This window comes from Colobus angolensis, unplaced genomic scaffold (assembly GCF_000951035.1).
Source record: "Colobus angolensis palliatus isolate OR3802 unplaced genomic scaffold, Cang.pa_1.0 Scaffold123, whole genome shotgun sequence".
NCBI lineage: Eukaryota > Metazoa > Chordata > Mammalia > Primates > Cercopithecidae > Colobus > Colobus angolensis.
Window position 1 is genome coordinate 6,021,389 of NW_012113475.1, and position 23,087 is coordinate 6,044,475.

General features: G+C 37.3%; 1 protein-coding gene and 1 pseudogene across 1 annotated transcript in view; both read left to right on the forward strand.

Annotated features, from left to right (window-relative positions):
* The window catches only part of SMARCAD1 (SWI/SNF-related, matrix-associated actin-dependent regulator of chromatin, subfamily a, containing DEAD/H box 1), an 84,027-nt gene that overhangs the window by 13,354 nt on the left and 47,586 nt on the right, over window positions 1–23,087 (forward strand). Inside the window, exons 3-6 of the mRNA XM_011932805.1 lie at window positions 6,011–6,188; window positions 13,852–14,020; window positions 17,183–17,249; window positions 21,086–21,186. Of these exons, the coding sequence (XP_011788195.1) occupies window positions 6,011–6,188; window positions 13,852–14,020; window positions 17,183–17,249; window positions 21,086–21,186 (515 nt within the window). The remainder of the gene's footprint in view (window positions 1–6,010; window positions 6,189–13,851; window positions 14,021–17,182; window positions 17,250–21,085; window positions 21,187–23,087) is intronic.
* Window positions 2,271–2,648, forward strand: LOC105505111 (annotated as a pseudogene).

Below are 23,087 nucleotides of genomic sequence, written 5' to 3' on the forward strand. Positions count from 1 at the left end.
CGATCTCCTGACCTCGTGATCCGCCCGTCTTGGCCTCCCAAAGTGCTGGGATTACAGGCTTGAGCCACCGCGCCCAGCCAGTTAACGGTTTTAATGTAATAGAATGCAAAATGTTTTTTCTTATGGTTCCTTATTCCACATTGCAACTAACTCTAAGAAATTACCACCTGTCAAGTTTGGGTTTAGTATCAAAGAAAAATATTCACAATAATCTAAAAAGGCTATGAAAGTACCCCTCACTTCTCCAACTACTTTGTGAGGCATAATTTTTCATAAAATGAAATGAAAATAATGTATTGCAACAGATTAAAGGTAGAAACAGATATGAGAATCCAACCATCTTGTATTAAACCTGAGATTTTGACAAATATAAAATAGTGTCACTCATCTGACTAAATAAATTACTTGTGGTAGGGATATACAGTTTTCATGAAGATACTGTAAGGGAGCCAGAGATCACTTCCAACTCCCCTTTAGCTCATATGTGGGCTCTTTTGGCTGAATCTAAAAACCAGATCAACACCAGGAAGATTACAAAAGAAAAGCATACCATTTTATTAGGTTTATATGTACGTGGAGATCTACCCGAGAGAAATCAGAAGAACTGACCAAAACAAATGCTTTTTTACTTTTTAGACAAAGAACAATAAATTTGAGAAGAAATGATAGGCCAAAGGGGATCTGGCAATGGGCAACAAACTTTTAGGGGAGTCACTAGGAGACAACGGGGGGTGTAAAACTGGTGGAAGATAAGTGTTACTTTGGTAAATATATTTAATCAGGTCTGTTGTAACCCCGAATTCTCAGTCAGTGGTGATAAGGGCTATAGTTTCGCCTTGGTACGGGGAGGGTACCCCTCCCAGAGGAGCCTCCTTGACTTGCTGCATGCAAGAAGAGACAAGTCAGCTACCCATTTCTGAAACTACAATTTCTCAGGTGTTGTCAATTCATATCAATGGTTTGGCATATTTCGAAATGACATCTTTCATGACTTCAATATATTGTGTTAATATGTGAAATGTTTGGTTTTAGATAAATAAATATTTAAACATTCACTTTTTATTTTATTTTCTAGTATGGTAAGTATCAGGAATACAACTGACTTAAGGAAAAACTCTTTGGAACTTAGAGTACGAAGGGGTTCTGAGTTGAAGAAATGTTGTATCATAGCTTTCCCTCACCCTCCCCCGAGCCCAATTATACGATTTCCTCTGTTAATCACTTGCCAAGCAGGCTGTGAGGATGCCACTTGGTTCAGTACAGTCTACATGCCTAATGTGTATATTTTGAGAATATATTATTACATATCTGATAAATGCTAAGTAGTTGAATACATAATGGGAAGTAAGCCAAATTTTATTTTTTTTCTGTATTCTTTTTCTGTTCTGTTAACTAAACACATTAAAGGTTAATTTTAAAAATGGGGGCTGGGCATGGTGGCTCACGCCTGTAATCCCAACATTTCAGGAGGCTGAGGCGGGCAGATCACCTGATGTCAGGAGTTTGACACCAGCCTGGCAAACGTGGTGAAACCCTGTCTCTACAAAAAACACAAAAATGAGCCATGCGTGGTGGCAGGCGCCTGTAATCCCAGCTACTAGGGAGGCCGAAGTAGGAGAATCACTTGAACTCAGGAGGCAGAGATTGCAGTGAGCTGAGATCGTGCCACTGCATTCCAGCCTGGGTGACAGAGCAAGACTCCATCTCAAAAAAAATAAAATAAAAATTGGTATGTCTTCACCATGTATTTTGTACTACAGTCTGTGTAAGGGAGAAAAACAAAGAAAAGGTCAATAAAAAGTCGTGTTCAGAATGTTCTAGTTCTCGTAATCCTCACTAATAAAATGTTAGCCCCCCCCCAAACAGGTGAAAAGATTATTCATTTTTGATCTGCAGTCCAGTGCTCTACTCCCTCCTGTCTTCATTTTTAATAAAGAGGATGCAGTGGCTCACATCTGTAATCCCAGCACTTTGGGAGGCTGAGGCGGGTGGATCACAAGGTCAGGAGTTTGAGACCAGCCTGGCAAATATGATGAAACTCCATCTCTCCTAAAAGTATAAAAATTAGCTGGGTGTGGCGGCGGGCGCCTGTAGTCCCAGCTACTCAGGAGGCTGAGGCAGAAGAATCACTTGAGCCCAGGAGGTGGAGGTTGCAATGAGCTGAGATCACACCACTGCAGTCTAGCCTGGACGACAGAGCGAGACTCTGTCTCAAAAATAAATAACCTTTCGAGCCCCTACCCTGGCCGCCGCGCGTTAGAGAGGCCGAGATGGCCAATGAGATTGCCAAGGCTCAGGTCGCTTGGCCTGGTGGAGACACGATCTTCGGGAAGATCATGCGCAAGGAAATACCAGACAAAATCATTTTTGAGGATGACCGGTGCCTTGCTCTCCACAACATTTCCCCTCAAGCACCAACTCATTTTCTGGTGATACCCAAGAAACATATATCTCAGATTTCTGCAGCAGAAGATGATGATGAAAGTCTTCTTGGACACTTAATGATTATCAGCAAGAAATGTACTGATCTGGGCCTGAATAAGGGTTATCGAATGGTGGTGAATGAAGGTTCAGTTGGTGGACAGTCTGTCTGTCACGTTCATCTCCATGTTCTTGGAGGTTGGCAGATGCATTGGCCTCCTGGTTAAGCACGTTTTGGGGATAATTTTCTCTTCTGTAGGCAATAATGAAGTTAGGCAAGTTCCAGTATGTTAAGTAACACACCCATTTTTGCCTGTGTATGGAGAGATTCAGGAAATAACTTTAAAACCGCATACATAATAAAAGACATGTTGCATGGCTAAATAAATAAATAAATAGAGTTTTTAAGGAAAACTGGATGACAATTCATTTTCTCGTAGTTTTTTTTTTTTTTTTTTTTTTTTAAGACAGAGTTAAGCTCTTGTTGTCCAGGCTGGAGTGCAATGCTGCCATCCTGGCTCACTGCAGTCTCTGCCTCCCGGGTTCAGGTGATTCTCCTGCTTCAGCCTCCCAAGTAGCTGGAACTACAGATGCACGACACCACTCCCGGCTAATTTTTTGTATTTTTTTTTTTCTTTTTTTTTTTTTGAGATGGAGTCTTGCTCTGTCGCCCAGGCTGGAGTGCAGTGGCCGGATCTCAGCTCACTGCAACCTCCGCTTCCTGGGTTTAAGCAATTCTCCTGCCTCAGCCTCCAGAGTAGCTGGGACTACAGGCGCCTGCCACCTCGCCCGGCTAGTTTTTTGTATTTTTTTAGTAGAGACGGGGTTTCACTGTGTTAGCCAGGATGGTCTCGATCTCCTGACCTAGTGATCCACCCGTCTCAGCCTCCCAAAGTGCTGGGATTATAGGCTTGAGCCACCGCGCCCGGCCTTTTTTCTTTATTTTTAAGTAGAAACAAGGTTTCACCACCTTGGCCAGGTTGATCTTGAACTCCTGACCTCAGGTGATCCACCCACCTCAGCCTCCTAAAGTGCTGGGATTACAGGCATGAGCCACCGCACCCAGCATCTCATAGCCTTTCTGAAGTGTCAGAAAGTAGAACTTCATCGTTAAAGTGTTCAATTGACATGCATTAGCTTTAGTTCCCATTTTTGATACAGTAAAGATCTAAATTTTTAGTTATATATATTTTTAGATTTGTGATTATCAGGAACACTTTGTAAAATCAGAGTCTAAAGTACCTCTATACTTACTATATAGGAGTTTGGACTGTAATTTTGTTACTTTGTATATGGTGATTATATGTAGGTTTCTTCATGTTTATCGCAATTAACATGGCTGTGACTTACTCCAATACAGAGTTGTTTGCTCAACTTGCATGCGATGTTTATAAAATTGTTCCTTTGGGAAAAAGTATGATTTGCTTTTTGCTATTGTTCCTAGGACTTCTTTGTAGGAAATAGAGAAATGTTTGTGTTTTGGTTCTCTCCAGAGCAGATAGTAGTTGTGTAATACTTGGTTATTGTTACAGGTTGGGTATCCCTTATCTGAAGTTCTTGGGACCAGAAATGTTTCTTATTTTAGATTTTGGAATATTTGCATATACATAATGAGATTGGGAATGGAACCCAAGTCTAAACACAACTGATCTGTATTTCACATACACCAAGTTTGTGCATGAAATGAAGTTTTTACAGCATTTTTGCTTATATGAGATCAGATGTGGAGTTTTCCACTCTTGGAGTCATGTCAGTGCTCAAAAGATTTCAGATTTTAGAACATTTTTTATTTCGGGTTTTTGGATCAGGATGTTCAATCTGTATTTACAGATATGGCTCGTGAGCCTCAGTAATGATCATTATAATTTAGTGTTACAATTTAATGGAGGTGACTAAGAGTTTTAGGGTATAACAGTTCAGTCTTTTGGACTTGGATTTCAGATCTACTTTCTCCTGTATGACTTTGGGCAAGTTGCTTTTTCGCTCAGGGTTTATTTCTCTCATGAGGGATATGTGTCCCTCATGATTATTGTAAGGATTAAATGTTTGTTATATTTGAAGACTTGATAATGACCTACGAGAGAGTTAATGACAGCTATCATTTTTAACCTTTGAACTAAAGATTCAACTGGTTATTGCTTTTTAAAATTAATTTCCCAGACTAGGCACTATTTTTACTTTAATATGACTCCCTTCAATCTGATCCTTTCCTCCTAAAATATGTAAGGGTAAATGGTGGTTTTATTGGGAAAAGGGAAAGTAATATTGGAATTCACCCCTTGGAGAGAAGAGATCTTGGTGCAATACTTTATTGACCTGTTTTGAACAGACAAATGATACCAGTCACACTAGTTTTCTAGAACTTCCATAACAAAATGCTACAGATTCAGCAACTTAAATTTATTTTTCACAATTCTGGAGCTTAGAAGTCCAAGATCAACTTGGCATGTGTTTTCTTCTTAGGCTTCTTGGCTTGTAAAGTGATCTCTTGCCTGCCTTGTCTTCAAATGGCCTTTCCCTGTTTTGCATCCCTGGTGTATCTCCCTTTTCTTTTTTTTTTCTTTTTTTTTTTTGTTGAGACAGAGTCTTGCTCTGTCGCCCAGGCTGGAGTGCAGTGGCCGGATCTCAGCTCACTGCAAGCTCCGCCTCCCAGGTTCACACCATTCTCCTGCCTCAGCCTCCCGCCACCATGCCCGGCTAATTTTTCTGTATTTTTCAGTAGAGACGGGGTTTCACCGTGTTAGCCAGGATGGTCTCGATCTCCTGACCTCGTGATCCGCCTGTCTCGGCCTCCCAAAGTGCTGGGGTTACAGGCTTGAGCCACCGCGCCTGGCCTCCCTTTTCTTAAAAGGACATCAATCATATTGGACTCACAGCTCATCCTGTAGGCCTCATTTTAACGTTATCCTTTTGAGGGTCCAATCTCCAAATACAGTCACAAAGAATAGGGCCTACATGACCTCAATTAAACCTTAATTACCTTTTTAGAGGCCTTATCTCCAAATACAATTACATTTTGAGGTATGGTGATTGGGACTTATGAATGATGGGGAGGAGTACACAGTTCAGCCCATACACCACGTAAACATAAGAGCTAATGTTTATGGGATGCTGGCTATGTGCCAATTACTGAACTAAATGCTTTGCATATATAATCTGATTTTATATGCATATTAACTTTGTGATTATTAGTATCTGTTTTACAGAGGAGGAAATCAAGGCTTAGAGAAATTAATAAGATGAAGAGCTGGGATTGAAATCTTTTGGGCTATGGTGTTCATGCTGTCTCAAGCAAAACCTAAGTGCTACAAAATAAAAGCACAAGAGAAAAGGATTAGAATATAAAACTCAAACCTGTGTTTATTTTGCAATTTCCAGTGAAGTCTTGTTAGTAAACAACCTGTGAAACAGAAAATTTAACACCAGCCCTGGTTGGCGATTAAGTTTTTTCTTTAAAAAGTGGTGGGAATTTTGGTTTTTAGATTGGAAACAATGAATGAAATATGAGATTTTAGCACATGATTGTAATTAACAACAGATTTATTTTCCAGTTGCTCAAAACATTTTTCTCCTTTTTATTCTCTTGCAGAAGATTCTAGTGTTCCAGAAACTCCAGATAATGAGAGAAAAGCAAGTATATCATATTTCAGAAATCAAAGAGGAATACAGTATATTGATTTGTCTTCTGATAGTGAAGATGTCATTTCCCCAAATTGCTCCAATACAGTTCAAGAGAAAGCATTCAGCAAAGATACAGTGATTATTGTGTAAGCCGATTAATAGATTTATTGTATTTGCATGTGTACGAGATTTTCCAAGGAAAACCCTACCTAATTTGAGATATTTTGGTGACTTCCCTTTTTTTTTTTTTTTTTGCCCTGCCTGCCTTTCTTGGCCACATCTTGGTTATTTTCTCTAACTTACAGACATGGAGAGGTACAATGTGTGTGTTTTCTGGATAACAGTGATTTTTTTAGGTGGGGGGGTGCGGTTAACAGTGATTTTGAGAACAGATACTTAATTTCCTTATTATAGAAGTTTAAAAGAATTATTTAGTACCTTTGATCACATATAACTGCTTTATGATTTATTCTTCAGTCCATGAATCAAGTCATTTTAACATGTTTATTGGAAACACTCTGAGCTAGACACTGTTTTATGATTAGGAATATAACAGTGAACAAACAGTGTCCTTTCTGCCCTCACAGCAGCTTCCTTTCTGCCCTCACACAGCTTATATTCTAGTCAGGTAGAAAAGTAATAAATAAAAGATGTAGTATGTCAAAAGGTAAGTATTATGGGCAAAGGGAAGAGGAATAGGGAGCTAGGGTCAGGGAATGGTTTCGTTTTTTTTTCTTTTTTTCTAGACATGGGGTCTTGCTGTGTTGACCAGGCTGCTCTCGGACTCCTGGCCTCAAGCACTCATGCTGTCTCGGCCTCCCAAAGTGCTGGGATTACAGGCATTAGACACTACACCTGGCTCAAGGGTCAGGCAATGGTTTTTAAAGAGCATGATCAGAAAAGCCTCAATTGAGAAGACAGGGCTTGATTAAGAAGACAGAACAAAGACATAAAGGGGGTGAGAAAGTGAACCATGTAGATGTGGGGGAAAGAGTATTCCAGGCATTGGGAATATCATGTTCAGTGACTGTATTATGCCTGGTGTTTTGAGGGAGGGACACGATGCAGAGTGAAGGATCTGAAGTCATACTGTAAAGGATGAGATGAAGGATGAGCTTCATCACATTAGTTCCATAGGCTGTTTGGTTTTTATTCTGACTGAGATGGGAATTACTGGGAGAATATTGAACAGAGAGGTAAAATTATCTGAGTTAGATGTTTAGAAGGTCTTAAAGACTGTAAGGGAGTGGTAGTAAAAGCATAAATATTGTTGTAATAAGCCATCAAAAAATGATGGAGACGTAGATGAGGTTAGTGCCTGTGGGAGGGATAATAAATGGTTAGATTCTGGAATATACTTTGAAGGTGAAGCAAGAGAAGATTTGTTGCTGGGGATCATGTGGATTGGGAGATAAAGGAGTGAAGGGTCATCCTAAGATTTTTGGACTGAGCGTACTGGAAGGATGGAGTTACTAGGTACTCAGATAAAGGTGACTTTCTGGTGTGGGTGGGCAAACAGAAGGAAAGTTAGCAGTTCATTCTTGAACATGCTGTGATTGAGAACACTCCTAGACATCTGAATAGAGATGTCAAGTAGGTATAATTAGGTTTGGGACATTTGAGTTCTGGGGAGAGATTACATGTCTGAATTTACTAGTTGACAGAGTATTGGTTTGCTTTTAAAGCCACATGATTAGATGAAATCAGTGTAAGGAACACTAGTACAGTATAGCTGAAGAAGGGAAGTCCTCTTGGTTGAAATACTGAGGCTAGGGGAACTCTGAATTTTTAGGGTCAGGGAGATGAGAAGAAACTTGTAGAAGGTTCTAAGAAGGAGCAGCCATTGAGGTAAAAGGCTACACGGTCTTATAGAAGTTAAGTGGAGATAAAGTGTTGTAAGAAAGAGCAAGAGATCAGGACTGTCTACTTCTGATAAGATGAGGACTTCATCTTAAAATGAACTTTTCACATGAAGCTGTGATAAACATGCCTCATTCTGAAATTTACTCCAAGATAAAATGTAGAGAAGATCCTGCATGGTTAACCCTGAGGAAAATTGACATATTTTGGGAAAATTGTAGAAAAGTTGCAAAAAAGTAATGCATTATCAACTCCCACAGTCTTTTCAGAATTACCCATTGATAGCATTTTCCCACAATTGCATTATCACTCTCTTCATAAACAGCAATTATTACTGAACACTTTGCCTGTAGTATTTTCTCATTTATCTCCTAAAAACAAGGTCATTCATTCATTTGCATATTAACAGTAATATTTCAAACCCAGAAATACCAGTTAACACTAGTACAATACTATTATCTTATACACATTTCATATTTCATTTTGCCAGTTATACCAATAATGTCCTTTAGAGCCTTGCTACTCAAAATACTGATTTATAAATGAGGAATATGTCTTAAAATGCAAATCAGGTACTGATTCCTTCACCAAGAATATCTTGCGGTGAAAAAAAAAAAAGACAACTGAACTAAGCAATGTGCTCAGTAACGTAGTTGTTTATGTTCTGTTGCTTGTTCCTTATGTTGTCATGGACAGACTACAGGTGGAGAACTAGCAGTCCCTGGACCGTATTTTCAGTAGTACTTTGTAGTAATTTTTTTTTTTACATTGGATTTAGTTTGTCATGTCTCTTTAAACTCATTTACTCTGAAACTGTTTCTCAGTCTTTTTTTGTTTCTCAGGATACTGACCCTTGAAGATAATAGGCCAGGCTTTTTTAGGATTTTTCTAAATTTGGATTTAACTAATGTTTCTTCATGGTTAAATTTAGGTTAAGTGGAAAGGATAGCACATACTACTACCTAAATGATCTTGTGTCCTCAGTGTGTCATATCACCCTGAGGCATGTGTCAGGAGGCACATGATATCCATTTGTCCCATTATTGCTGAACTTTGATGACTCAATTAACGTGGCCCCTGCTAGGTTTTGTCTATCAAGTTACCATTTTTCCCTTTGTAATAAGTAAGTTATCTGTGGAGAGATACTTTGAGACTGGGTAATAGTCCTATTCCCTAGCCAGCTTTCACTCAGTAGTTTTAGTATCTATTGATTTTTGCCTGATTAATTTATGATAATGATGGTTGCAAAATGGTGGTGTACTAACCAGTGTTCTAGAACTTATACTTGTATTTGGTAGTCTGTAAAGAAATGTTCCCTTTTCTCCCCATTTACACATTTATTTATGTGGTACAATAAATATCAAAATGAAATTATAGATGTGTACTTATTCAGTGGTTTATAATTTATTACTGTTATTCTTCATTTTGGTGCACAAATTTCTCAGTTTTGACAGATGAGGGCCCCTTCAAACAGACTGTTGTGTTTGTGTGAGGGATTCCTATCATTTTCCTTTCTGGAAGAAGGTATTCCAGACTTGTACTTCTCCTACCTCAAGCCTGAAATTAAAATTAGCTATTTCTCCAAGTAGTTCTGGTTCTTTTTAGTAGGAAATGATGCTCGGAAATCGAGAAACTTGTTTTGTGTTCGTTCTTTGCTGCTGATGAGGTAGGAATTAATGTCATTGCCCTTTCTGCGGAAGGATCTGAAGGATCTAGGAAATACTGGGGTGTAGGGGGTTGGAGTTAGGGAGAGAGAGAAGGAAATATGTGAAAATGTGTGTGTGTGTGTTTTAATCATTTGTTTATAATGATTCTGATAATTCTAATCTGTCACTACAGGGCTTTTCTTTGCCTCTTATTCTGTGTTGTCTTCTGACAGTGAGAACCCTGACTTCTACCAATGTCAGTGTATTTACTAATCTGCTCAGTCATCTAGTATGCATAAAATAGTTTTAGAATAGCTACACCCATACTACTTGACCATTAAGCCCACTAAGTAGAGTTTAAGATTTGTTTATAAGTTTTATTTTTGTCTTTAGATTGAGGGTATACAGTCAGTGCACTTGGATTATTAGTTAATTTAAATGTTTTGTTATTCATTTGAAATACCATTAATTAGTTTGTATTCCTTTTAGGGTTTTTTACCTTGTTCTTTTCTTTTAAATTTTACTTTCAAATTTTTAAAATATGAATAAGATTCCAAAAATAAAAACTTTACAAAGAATGTACTCAAGAAAAGTATCACTCTCTCACTCTCTTTCCTATCCCTTCTCCTTTCAAACCTTAGAACTAATCAGTTTGTTTAGTTTATTGTCATACTTTCGTGTATTTTTTTCTTGTTTCTTACACAAAAGATAGCATACTACATGTGTGTATATTCATTTGTTCTTTATTTACTTAGCATTTATGTATGTATCTCCTGGAAATCATACCAGTTCTAGAAATTTTTACTAGTTTTTGCAGCTCCATAGTTCTACATTGTGTGAACGTTCCTTATTTTATTCATTCATTCCCCATGTATGGGCATTTTGGCTATCAGTTTCTTAACCTTGACATTTATTGATATTTGGAGCCAGATAATTCGTTGTTATGAGGCGCTGTCCTGTACATTTAGGATGATTAGTTAAGTATCTCTGACATCACCCCACCAGATGCCAGTAGCATTTCCCTAGTCGAGACAATCAGAAATACCTCCAGACATTGCCAAATATCCTCTTGCAGCAAAACTACCCCCGCCCAACTTTGAGAACCCACTGATGTAGATGCTAGAAACTCTGGCGGTAGATAAAATCTCCTAGGAAGCATTCATAGACAAGAAAGAACTGAAGACAGAGTCCTAGGCAGCTTCAGCAGTTGAAGGTGAACAAAGGAAGAAGAGTCTGTTAACGAGATTCAGAAGGACAGACTGAAAGGTGAAAGGAAAATTAGAAGTAATGTTGCAGAATCCATGAGGTGAGGGTGGGGCCAAATATTCAAAGATATATTTGTCAACAATGTACAGGACAACAAAGGAAAACTTAGGTAAGCTATGAAAAGTTTTTATTCCATTCAGCAGTTTAGAAGACATTATTGTCCTTAGTGAGAGCAGTTTCACTAAGTAGTTGTGCAAAAGTAATAAAAATAGTAAGTTTGACAACTCCGTAAGAAAGGAGGTAGAAAATCAGTCTAATAAAATCTGTGAAATAGAGGAGAATTGGCTTTTTTTTTTTTTTTCCTGCTGTGTCCATGGTGCCTGGAAACCCTGGCACATGGAATTAATTTGAATTAATTAATGCAGTTTTGAGCAGATTGCCGGCTGGGGAGGAAGAGCTTATGAAGAGAGAGAAGATTCAGGAGAAAGATGGTAGATAGTTAAAGCAGAGTCTTGTAGATGTAGAAGGGACTAGAATGCCTTAGCAGTGAGAGGGGACTTTGTCTTTAACAGGAAGGTACTTCCTTATCTTAGACTGGAAAAAAGAGCAAGTGGTCAACTCTGTTGTTCTTACAGGTTTTTTTCTTTTAAAGTTTCAAGCATATAAGAAAATGAAGTAGTATTTAATGAACACCTGTGTACCTTCTACCTGGATTTAACAGTTGTGTTCCATATTTGTTTATTGTGTCATCTGTTACTATTTTTACCTGAAGTGTTTTAAATTACGGACATCCCAGCATTTCTCCCTTATTACTGATTATGTATCTGCCATCTATCAGTGAACAATTCTCTAGTATCATTTAATTTGCACCTTATGTTCAGATTTCATGTATTTTATAGCTGATTTTTTTTAAAACCAAGACCTAAATTACATTTGGCTATTAGGCTTCAACTGTGTTAATCTAGAATGGGCCACTCCCCTTTTCTATTTCTCTAAAGAGATCATGTCTTTCCTCAGAAAAAATAGGTTTTTCTTTTTCTTTCTTTCTTTTTTTTTTTTTTTAAAGATGGAGTCTTGCTCTGTTGCCCAGGCTGTAGTGCAGTGGTGTGATCTTGGCTCACTGCATCCTCTGCTTCCTGGGTTCAAGCGATTCTCATGTCTCAGCCTCCCTAGTAGCTGGGATTACAAGCACCACCACCCCGCCTGGCTAATTTTTTTAATTTTTAGTGGGTGGAGTTTCGCCATATCGGCCAGGCAGGTCTTGAACTCCGGACCTCAGGTAATCCACCTGCATCGGCCTCCCAAAGTGCTGGGATTACAGGTGTGAGCCACTGCACCCGGCTGGTTTTTCTTTTTCTTCATGACATTATTTTCTATCACTTGTATTTCCTGTAGTCTGGAAGATAAATCCAAGCCATGATGATACTCATGGTCAACATCAATATTTAATACCACATGAGGCACGTGAATTTGTTAGATCAGTGAGTCTGATCACTGGGTAAGCCAGAAGAGTAAATATCTTTGAAAGTGGTTATCCAGGGCAGGAATTATAGAGGGATTTCAACCTGAATGCTTTCATTTTCTCAGTCAGCTAAGAGGCAAAGTCAAGTAGGGAGCAGGGAATACAGAGAGGCAAAATGAAAATTCACATTTGAGTACATCAGGAATGAGAAGTCTAGGTATAATAATGCAAAGGAAATACATGTGATTGTCTTCAAATTTTGAAGGACGGGCATAGTGATGAAGAGGTGTATTTGCCTCGTTACTTTAGAGCAGTTTCTCAGAGCTGATCTCAGGAATTCAACCTAGAAGCTTTTGAAATACATACTCTGGCTAGGCGCAGTGGCTCACACCCGTTAGTCCAGCGCTTTGGAAGGCCAAGGCAGGCGGATCGCTTGAGCATAGGAGTTTGAGACAAGCCTGGGAAACATGGAGAAACCCTGTCTGTACAAAAAACAAAAAAAAATTAGCGAGGTGTGGTGGCAAGCACCTGTGGTCCTAGCGACTCAGGAGACGGAGGTGGGAGGATTGCTAGAGCCTGGGAGGCAAAGGTTGCCATGAGCCAAGATGGCACAACTGCACAACAGCCTGGGTGACAGGGAGTGGAACCCTGTCTCAAAAAAAAAAAAAAAAAAAAAGCCACACATATTCCTGATCTTTGGGAATTTGCTTTTAGATGTTCTTAAGCATCACATATTGTACCATAAAGGACACAACAGAAATAACGTAAGTACATATAGAGAAATTGCATATTCTGGATATGTGTCTAAGAGAGCTATTCAGAAATAGAATTAGCATCATAGCAAAGTCTGAGTTTGCTGATGTTAGGAATATACCTTAGTATAGACCCATCTTGCTTTCATTCTCTGGTCTATAGCACTTACATTCATTTGTTACTATTCTAGTTCTGATCTCTAGAATGCCTACCATGTTTGAAAACCAAAATTTCAAAATGAGATTGTTTTGTCTAGGAAATAAATGAGTAAAATTTGACTCAAGATATCTTTTATAAAGGATAAACATACAAAGTTAAATCGAGCAGGAATAAAGTTAGTTGTAGAATAAATCCTCATATGAAATAAATGTTCTCTGTTTGCTCAGGAAATGTTTTGTTTCTGGCAGAGATTCCTTTATTGAATGGGACCTTTCTGATTTTAGCAGTTAGATCCTGATCACACCTAGGTAGGCCTGAAAATTACTTTATCTTTGTATCCGTTCAATCTTCATAATTTCTCAGGAGCAGCATAACTTCGTCTGATATGGAGAGTATTGGTGAAAGAAGATGAGTAGAGGAAGTGGGCATGCAATAAATGTGTGCGAATCCTAACAAAATAAATGCTAGAAGTTCGTTTTGTTCTTTTCCATCCCAGCTCAGGGTTGAGATTTTTTTCAGTGTATACTGATGTTGGTAATGTCGGTTTTTCACGTAACTACACTGAAATGGAAAAACAAAGTTCTCTTTCTGACAAGTATAGATTACATTGACTATTGAAAAGAACTGCAGATGTGTTGTACTATGTATATACATAGACTGTATAATGAAATAACATTAGTGATACATTAAAAATGTTTTTTCCTCATCTAAAAATATTTTTAGTTCTGAGCCATCCGAAGATGAAGAGTCCCAAGGCCTTCCTACCATGGCACGTAGAAATGATGATATTTCAGAATTGGAAGACCTTTCGGAATTAGAAGATCTTAAAGATGCTAAACTTCAGACTTTGAAGGAACTTTTTCCGCAAAGAAGTGACAGTGATTTACTTAAGGTTATATTCTTTTATAGTAATTGGTTATTGTAGCTGTAATGAGATAAAATCTCTCCTGCGTCCAGTGCTATAGTTAGTAGTGGATAGTCATTTTTCTAAAGATATCTTATGTTTGAGGATATTAACTATTAAAGGAAGTAAATGCCAGAAATTTATTGAAAGTCTTAACTTTTTGATAGATGAGGTTATTCATTTGTAAATAATGCGGTAACTGTAGCCTTAGTAGCAAACATAGGTTGTGAGTTTTTTTGTTTGAGTGTTTCTAAAATGCATAACCTCCCCATTTCCATTAGAAATACTCAGAAATGTCAGGAACCACTCCGTAAAACTGTGACAAGTGTTTGCAGTGACATTTAGTGCCCTGAAGCCAGCAATGCTAAACACCCTACAGTACAAAGGACAGTCCTGCGTAACTAAGGATAGTCCTGCCAGTAGCACTCTTGCTGAGAAATACTGATTTAACTACAGAAACAAAGTAAAGGAGTATGGTTGAACTGTAAAGTGATGTTAAGGTATCTCTAATTATAAGAGTAAAAAAAAATTGACCAATTAAGTTTTAGGTAGAGAATAAATTTCTGAAGATTAATAAACAGTCTATTCCTAGCTCTGTCACTTATTAGTTTAATTAGCTTAGGGGAATCATTTAATTGCAGGTCCTTTGTATTTTCCTGTTTGTATCTGTCATCGCTACTACCACTACCAGTTCTCCTCCCCACAATATGAGACTTAGGAGTTAACCATATCTGTATGGACTAGGCAGGTAGCTTTTAAGTGGTAACTATAGAGTACATACTCTTTTAGAAAGAGGTAGCTGCTGTCTGGCTCCAGCAGGACATGGCCGTGTGAACTATCAGTGATAGCCCGTTTTTACTGGATGCTCACAATTTTCAAATAAAGCCATAAGGCTGGATTTTTGTTGAGGGTTGGTCACCACTTTAACAGCTATATTCCTATGCCTAAAATCACCCATTTAAAATGTACAATTTAGTGGTTTTTACTATATTTATGAAATAATGCAACTGTCACCATAATCTTAGTACATTTCAATGACACCCAAAAGAAACCTTGTATCCATTAGGGGTCACTCTCCAGTTTCCTCACTCCAGTTTTCGTCTCTGTCCCAGCTCCAGGCAACCACCAATCTATTTTTTTTTTTTTTTTTGCCTATTATTGATATTTCATATAAATGGGACCAAATATCTGATAGTTTGTGACTGGCTGCTATCACCTAGGGGAAGAGATTCATTGCTGTGGCAGCATGTACTTTGTTCCTTTTAATGCTGACTAATTTAAAAAAAGATAAAAATAAACATGCAGTTCAAGCCAAACAAAATATGTCTATGAACCATAGGTGGTCCTGTGCCTGCCAGTTGGAACTCTTAAGTGTAGATTACATTATTTTTATTCTATGTTATTTTTGACATGAATCCACTGGATTTTTCCCCCAAACCATTTTGATAACTGTCTTACTATTAGCTAAATGAAACTTTAGTGATATCTTGAGTCGGCATTTTCTCTGACAGCAGTGTTACTTATCTGCTAATGTGATTTTTTTTTTTTTTTTTTTTTTGTAGACCCAAGGGCTACATTTTTTTTTTTTTTTTTTTTTTGAGACGGAGTCTCGCTCTGTCGCCCGGGCTGGAGTGCAGTGGCCAGATCTCAGCTCACTGCAAGCTCCGCCTCCCGGGTTGACGCCATTCTCCTGCCTCAGCCTCCCCAGTAGCTGGGACTACAGGCGCCAGCCACCTCGGCTAGCTTTTTGTATTTTTTAGTAGAGACGGGGTTTCACCGTGTTAGCCAGGATGGTCTCGAACTCCTGACCTTGTGATCCGCCCATCTCGGCCTCCCAAAGTGCTGGGATTACAGGCTTGAGCCACCGCGCCCGGCAGGGCTAACATATTTTAAAGCAGTAATAAAGAAAGAGCTTCCAATAGAATAAACATGGAGTATTAAAATATTTAACGTAAAGGGCCAAATCTCAGTTTAAAAATACTTTCACTTGATTACCAATTTTTAATGTAGTTCAAAGAGTTGTTTTTTCTTGTAAAAATATCTTTCTCTAATTTTGTAATTTTATTGGAAAAATAAGATATGCATAATTTTCCTGAACGTTTCATTAATCAGTATCTGAAATTGTGAAAGTTAGCATATCATACACTCCAAAGCAGAGCACTCTCTTGAGGTAATCTGTATTTCAAGTGATCCCCTTCAGTTCTAGAGATTTAAAGGTAATGTTTATAAATTACTCAACAAAAGGTTTTAAATCCATACAAAAGAATTCAAGAGGTTGTGAAATAGTTCTAGGCTTGCTAAGAATAGGCTTTGGCTATTTTGAGAATGAAGAGGGGGCCAATAGGATATATCTGAGCATCCAAGATTAGGAAAAATTAATATGGAAGAGAGCACTTTGATTTGAGGCTACCTGATTTAATACAAAAAGTACCTTATTTAAAAGTAAGATCTTTTTAAAACAAGTAACTCATTTGAAATATGGGAAGCTATAACAAGAGAAAAATAGGGGATTTTAGTTTCTTCTGAAATCTAAAATTACTGAACAGTGTATTAGAATGATGTCGTGCAAGTAATATATGCATATGTTCTTGAACAATTCAAACAATTCAGAAATGGAGTAAAATTTAAGAACCGTTCTCCCATTTATCTTGAGCAGTATTAGATTTTTTTTAAAGAGTAGAATTGTCCTTTTTCTCCTAGAAATTAAAAAATTTAAAAAAATATAAATAGATGTCTGGCAGTCTCCTGTTTCCCCTTTCTGTCTCCATCTGACACGCACACGTACACAAATGTGAGCATGCACGCACATGCACGGAGTGCCAACATGTTAAGTGTTAAGTAGGAAATTTTGTGTAAAACTTTGTAATTAAAATAGAAAAAACCTGGAATATACTGTATATATGTGATTATATTTTAATTTTTCCTTTATAGTGAGGATGAGTCAACCTGATACATTGTAAAATACGCTTAAAGTTCAGACCTTTTGCGTAAAACAGATTTTCTGAAAATTTATCATAGGACTTAATGAACTTAAACTATGACACACATACTTTCCTAACATGTTTATATTTAATATATTTGTTTTTGAATATTTCAGTAACAAATCTTAAAGTGCTGATTTAAAACATTAATCTTTTCTCGTTCTGTTAGTTGATTGAATCAACAAGCACTATGGATGGGGCAATTGCTGCTGCCTTGCTGATGTTTGGTGATGCAGGTATGCCTGACTTAATTTTAAGCCTTGTCGATTTGTTGTTACATCGTAATAATAGTACGTTCTCATTAATATTGCTCCACAGTTTATCAAACACTTTTATGAATTCTTATAGGAACCTGTGAGGTATTAATAGTTTCAAATTTTTTCCCTAGAAAGGAAATAAGTTTCTCATTGATTATTTTACTGCTTTTCTACCAAATGTCATAACAGTGAAGTTTTGACAGGATATATTTTCTTTCTTTTTGAAGTGTAATTTCTAGTTGCATTGTGGTTTTATTATAGGTTTACAAATCTTAGTAGGAACATAATGTCTTAGGGAAAGTCGTAGCTGGTAATCAGCATTTCTTCATTTAGTAAATATTTTTTCATGTTTCGGGGCTTGGGATACAAAAATAAATGTATTTGAATGAGCTTGCAATATAGAAGCGTGTCCAATTTTTTAATAAATGCTGTTTTTTTTTTAACTTGCACATACCAAAAAAAAAAGTAAAAATCACCTGACCCTACTAAAAAAGTATTTAAAGTAAATAGTTAAAGCAAACCCACACTTCGTTAACCACCCTTAAATTATAACCACCTTTTATGTCATTCTCAACTTTTTTCCTTTTTTCCAACTTTATGCCAGCTTATATACACTGGCATACAACACACATACATTAGGTTACAAAATGTAAATATATTGGTTTGCATCTTTTAAAAAATCATTTAATAATTTGTCAGGGATAGCTTCACATTCCTCAGTGACTACCCACAGGATTAGTTTATTAACTGTTTCCCTATTAATTAACACTTAACGTTTTCATTATTGTAGTACTAAAGTAAACGTTCTTATACATAAATAGAACAAAGATTTATGTTATTTATGTAGGCTATATTTCAAATTAGGATGCTAAAGCAAAGTGTATGCACATTTTACATTTTAATATGTATTTCCATGTCCTTTTGTTAAAGGTTATGCCAGTTTATGCTTTTATCAACAGTATGTTTGTGAATGCTCATTTTTTCTAAGTGGATTCTTTCTACTTTTAATTTTTTTTAAGTTTAAAATATGTACAAAAATAGAAAACAGTATGTGTTCCCATGGACCCATCATTCTTCAATAATTATCTACCTAATTTTTCTTCCACTAAGTGGATTGTATTTGAGTAGACATCTACATAAGATTTTATTTTATCCATATGAAATATTTTAAATCTTTAATTTCCTCCAGTTTGAGCAAGGAGACAGTATTTTGTGGGTGCTACCTACACAAAGTATCAAGATACTTTTTTGTCTTCTATTTATTATTAATAGCTGTGTGACCATCAGCAGTGTTGCTGACTCTTCTTTGTTTCCTTAGCAGTAAAATAGTATATAATGCCAAACTCAGAGGTTGTTGTGAAGAACTAACAATGTATACTTCTTATTAGGGTGCCTGGTACATAGTGAATGCATACCAAGTGTTAGCAGCTATTTGTTTAAGGGTCGTCTGATGATTAAAGAAAAGTTACAGGAGAATGTTACATTACTGCGTCCCTAGCACTTATTTTAAAAGCGTCTGAGCTAGGAGTATGCCACTGCACTCCAGCCTGGGTGACAGAGCAAGACCTTGTCTCAAAAAAAAAAAAAAAATCTCCTGAAAAATTATAGGCTCAGTGAACATTTGTTGAGCTGCAGAATGCTTGAGAAGTTTTGCAGTTTCCCAATACATTCTTGCTGTCACATTATCTCATTAGTCCATAAACATTTCATTAAAAACAGGTTATGGAATTACTTTATTCCACAGTAGCATCTAATCTTTTTTCTCTTGAGCAATTCATCTTACTCAACTTGTTCATTAATTTCACAAATACTTATTATGCTTCTTTACTAGGTAGCACAGGCTGTGGCTTAGGTACTGAGGCTACATGAGGAAACAAAATGAATACAACCTCTGCCCTCATAGAGTTTACAATCCTCATTAAATTTATTTAGCTTCAGCTGAGTTTTTTCTTATTCTTCCATTGTACTTCAGATTATTTCATTTAAAAAAAAATGTTAAGTGGCAAATTACAAGGAAATAAAAATTTAGGATTTTCTTATTTTTTAATTAAACTTCCATGCTGCATCATGGAAAAGACAATCTCATCAGACATCTTCATTTTTAGTGTAGTGCACTTTGAGGTAGTATATAGAATGGCAGCTTTGTCTAACCTTGAAGATAAGGTTAATCTTCAATATACTATGTCTTTAAGACAGGAAACTATACTTGCCATTTTAGGACAGTTTTCAACAAAAGACCTTTTCAAATACCTGTAAGTGATCTTTAACAGATCTGCAAATTGTGACAGTTCACATTTTTTTTTAACCACAAATTGCAGTCTTATAGACAGCTATCAGCCTGCATATTAAACACTAGGGATGTTTTTATGCTGTTTCTTTTGAAGTTTTGTTTTTGAATGTGAAATTACAGAAACAAAAAAAATGCATATCCAAAGTTTTTACTCTGCTTCACAAAGTAAGAGTACGAATTTATTGATGTTGTCAGGAGTCTCTCTAGCTGTTCTGTTGTGTTCTTTTTTTATTTTTTATTTTGAGACAGGACCTCACTCTGTCACCCAGACTGGAGTGCAGTGATGCAGTCTCAGCTCACTACTTCTGCCTCCCAGGCTGAACCACCTCAGCCTTCCAAGTGGCTGGGACTACAGGCATGTACCACCACACCCAGCTAATTTTTGTTGTTTTAGTAGAGGTGGGGTTTCACCGTATTGCCAAGGCTGATCTCGAACTTCTGAGCCCCAGAGATCTGCCCACCTCAGCCTCCCAAAGTGCTGGGATTACAAGCATGAGCTCTGTACCTGGCTTCTGTTCTGTTCTTTTTAGGAAAGAATTCAGCATGTCTAGGTGATGTGACAAAATTATCTGATTTGAAGCTTTTTTTTCAGACTTAAAATATTACATTTAGAATATTGTGGTTAGTATTTGTACTGACAAGAATACTGTGCTTTAAAATGTTAATAACATTCCATTTTATTTTGTAATAGCCATGTTAATGAAATGTTTAAGCTGACATGTATGTATTTATTTCAACTTCATAGTTAGGGCTCTGATACAATTAATGCTGAGATCTTAAACCTTTGTAGTCTTTAGCAGGTGCTTTCATAGTAGCACAGCAATATGTCTGACAAATTTGTAAATGTATACAAAATGTATACAAGCATACATAAGTAGCATATGTAGCTCAAGTTTGTTGTCTTCCAATCATGACAGTATGCAGATTTCCTGTTACTGCTATGTTGTAGTCTACTCCTATGTTATAGTCTCTTGTTTTTACATTAAAAGCATTTGTTGCTTAAGCTCTCTGGATCTCTATCCTCATTTGGGAAATAAAAATGTTACCTACTTTGTAGGTTTGTTTGTGAAAAGTAAATGAAACAATAGTTTATAAAAGACCTTGCGCAAAGCCTGGTACATAGTAGACACAGAAATTACTGGTTTCTGTGATGGTATTCAGATAACTTACACTTGGTGGGGGTCAGCTTTTTTTCACTGCTCAACATTCAGGCACTGGGAAGAAACCCTCCTTCCTAATGTTGCTCTGTAGAATTACTCACTAATTTAGAAATGTGTATTTTTAGATTAAATAATGTGATGGTTTATGAATATAGTATTACAGTGATTTCTACTTCTGAAAGACTGCAAAGAATGTTCACTTTTTTTTTTTCAATTCGGTCATATGTAGAACAACAAACACTGGGCCTGATATCAAGAGAACTGTCTAGTAATTCATTATAATACATTTTTGCCTTTGTTTTACATTAAATTGATTTTTTTGCTGTTTCTGTGCAAAGTTTGAGTGTGCTGCTCTGCTTTAAAAGGTGGTGGGCCCAGGAAAAGAAAATTATCTTCTTCTTCAGAGCCATATGAGGAAGATGAATTTAATGATGATCAATCTATAAAAAAGACAAGACTGGATCATGTAAGTTTACATTTGAATTACAGTATCAAAATTGGCTGCTTAACTTTAGAATATATTGAGTTTGTGGATATTATTAGACCTGAAAATCCACCTAAATGAATTCCTTTCTTTCACAACTAAGGGAATTTATGTCTACATTTAATTTGTGACTGTTTTTGCTTTTTAATTTATCCAGTATGAAGCCTGTTTAAGCACGTTATTTTGTGTCTGTGGATATCAGACCTGAAAATTTGTCTACATGAATCATTCTTTTCTTTCACAACTAAGCCATATAATTTATGCTTCTATATAATTTGTGACTGTTTTTGCTTTCTTTTAAATTTATCCAGTGTTAATTGCTTATCTCTGCCCTCTTCGTTACATTGGGTTCTCTGAACAGTGTGCGTGTTAATCTCCAAATTTCCCCTTTTTATAAGGACAACAGTCAGATTAGGTCTCGCTCTAATGACCTCATTTTAACTTGAATATCTCACTAATGACCCTGTCTCCAATAAGGTCACATTCTGAGGTACTGGGCAGCAGGACTTCAACATATGAATTTGGAGGGGACACAATTAACCCATAATAGTGGTGTTTCCAGAAGCAGGTAGATAGGGAAGGCAAATTCATACTTAGAGTAGGTTATCTGTTACTGTGTCTTTCATGATGAATTATGAAGGTCTAATCATCCTGCCACCAGACAGTTGACTGAATCTCCCAAGGAATGGTGCTATAATGGGGACTCATTGTTGGCCTCTGTTCCTTGCAGGTTGAGCACTGACCGTAGCAGTAGCCAGATTAATCTTGGTGTAGAAAGTCTTACCTTGTTGACTTGCATGCACAGACTCAAACCCAGTTGCCATGGCCATTTGTAAATGGGCCTATTGAGCAGGCATTCAAGTGGCTGTGGACTTAACTGGTGTTCACAAAATGGGTGATCTTGTATACCTGATCTTTAAAAATTTTCTCTGCCACATGTGCACCCTTGGCTGAACATTCACATGAACACCGTTATCCTTGTATTCTATTCTCAGGATACCTTCTTTTTTTGTTTTGTTTTTGAGACAGAGTCTCACTCTGGCCCAGGCTGGAGTACAGTGGTGTGATATGGCTCACTGCAACCTCTACCTCCTGGGTTCAAGCAATTCTTGTGCCTCAGCCTCCCGAGTAGCTGGGATTACAGGCATGCAGCACCATGCCCAGCTATTTTTTTTTTTTTTTTTAATTTTTTTGTAGAGATGGGTTTACACCATATCAGCCAGGCTGGTCTCGAACTCCTGACCTCAAGTGATCCACCCACTTAGGCCTCCCAAAGCACTGAGATTACAGGCGTGATCCACCACGCCTGGCTGTATTCTCAGAATAACTTTTATTCTGAGATGTTCAACAATGTACCTCTTCCCCAGACTTCCTGGTTACCAGTTTTTCAGTCTTGTTCTTCTCCTTAGCCTCTGTCCATGATATATTGCTGATCTCTACCCCTGGCCGTCTCTTGGTACACAAAATGGGCAACAAGATGTACTGCCCAAAGTTGTACACAGGGCTACTCTCTGAGTTGGGTTTATATTATAGCAGTTGTTCATTTGACTGGTTCTAAAATTACACAAATCTTTTGTAAAGTCAAGTCAGTTCAGGCTGGGTGCAGTGGCTTATGCCTATAATCCCAGCACCTTGGGAGGCCGAGGCAGAAGGATTGTTTGAGCCCAAGAGTTCAAGACCAGCCTGAGCAATATAGTGGGACTCCCGTCTCTGCAAAAAAAAGAAGAAAAATTTTTAATTAGCTGGGCATGCTTACAGGCAGCTGTAATCTCAGCTACTCGGAGGCTGAGGAGGAAGGATTACTTGAGCCCAGAAGGTTGAGGCTTCAGTAAGCCATAATTATGCCACTGCACTCCAGCCTGGGTGACACAGTGAGACCTGTC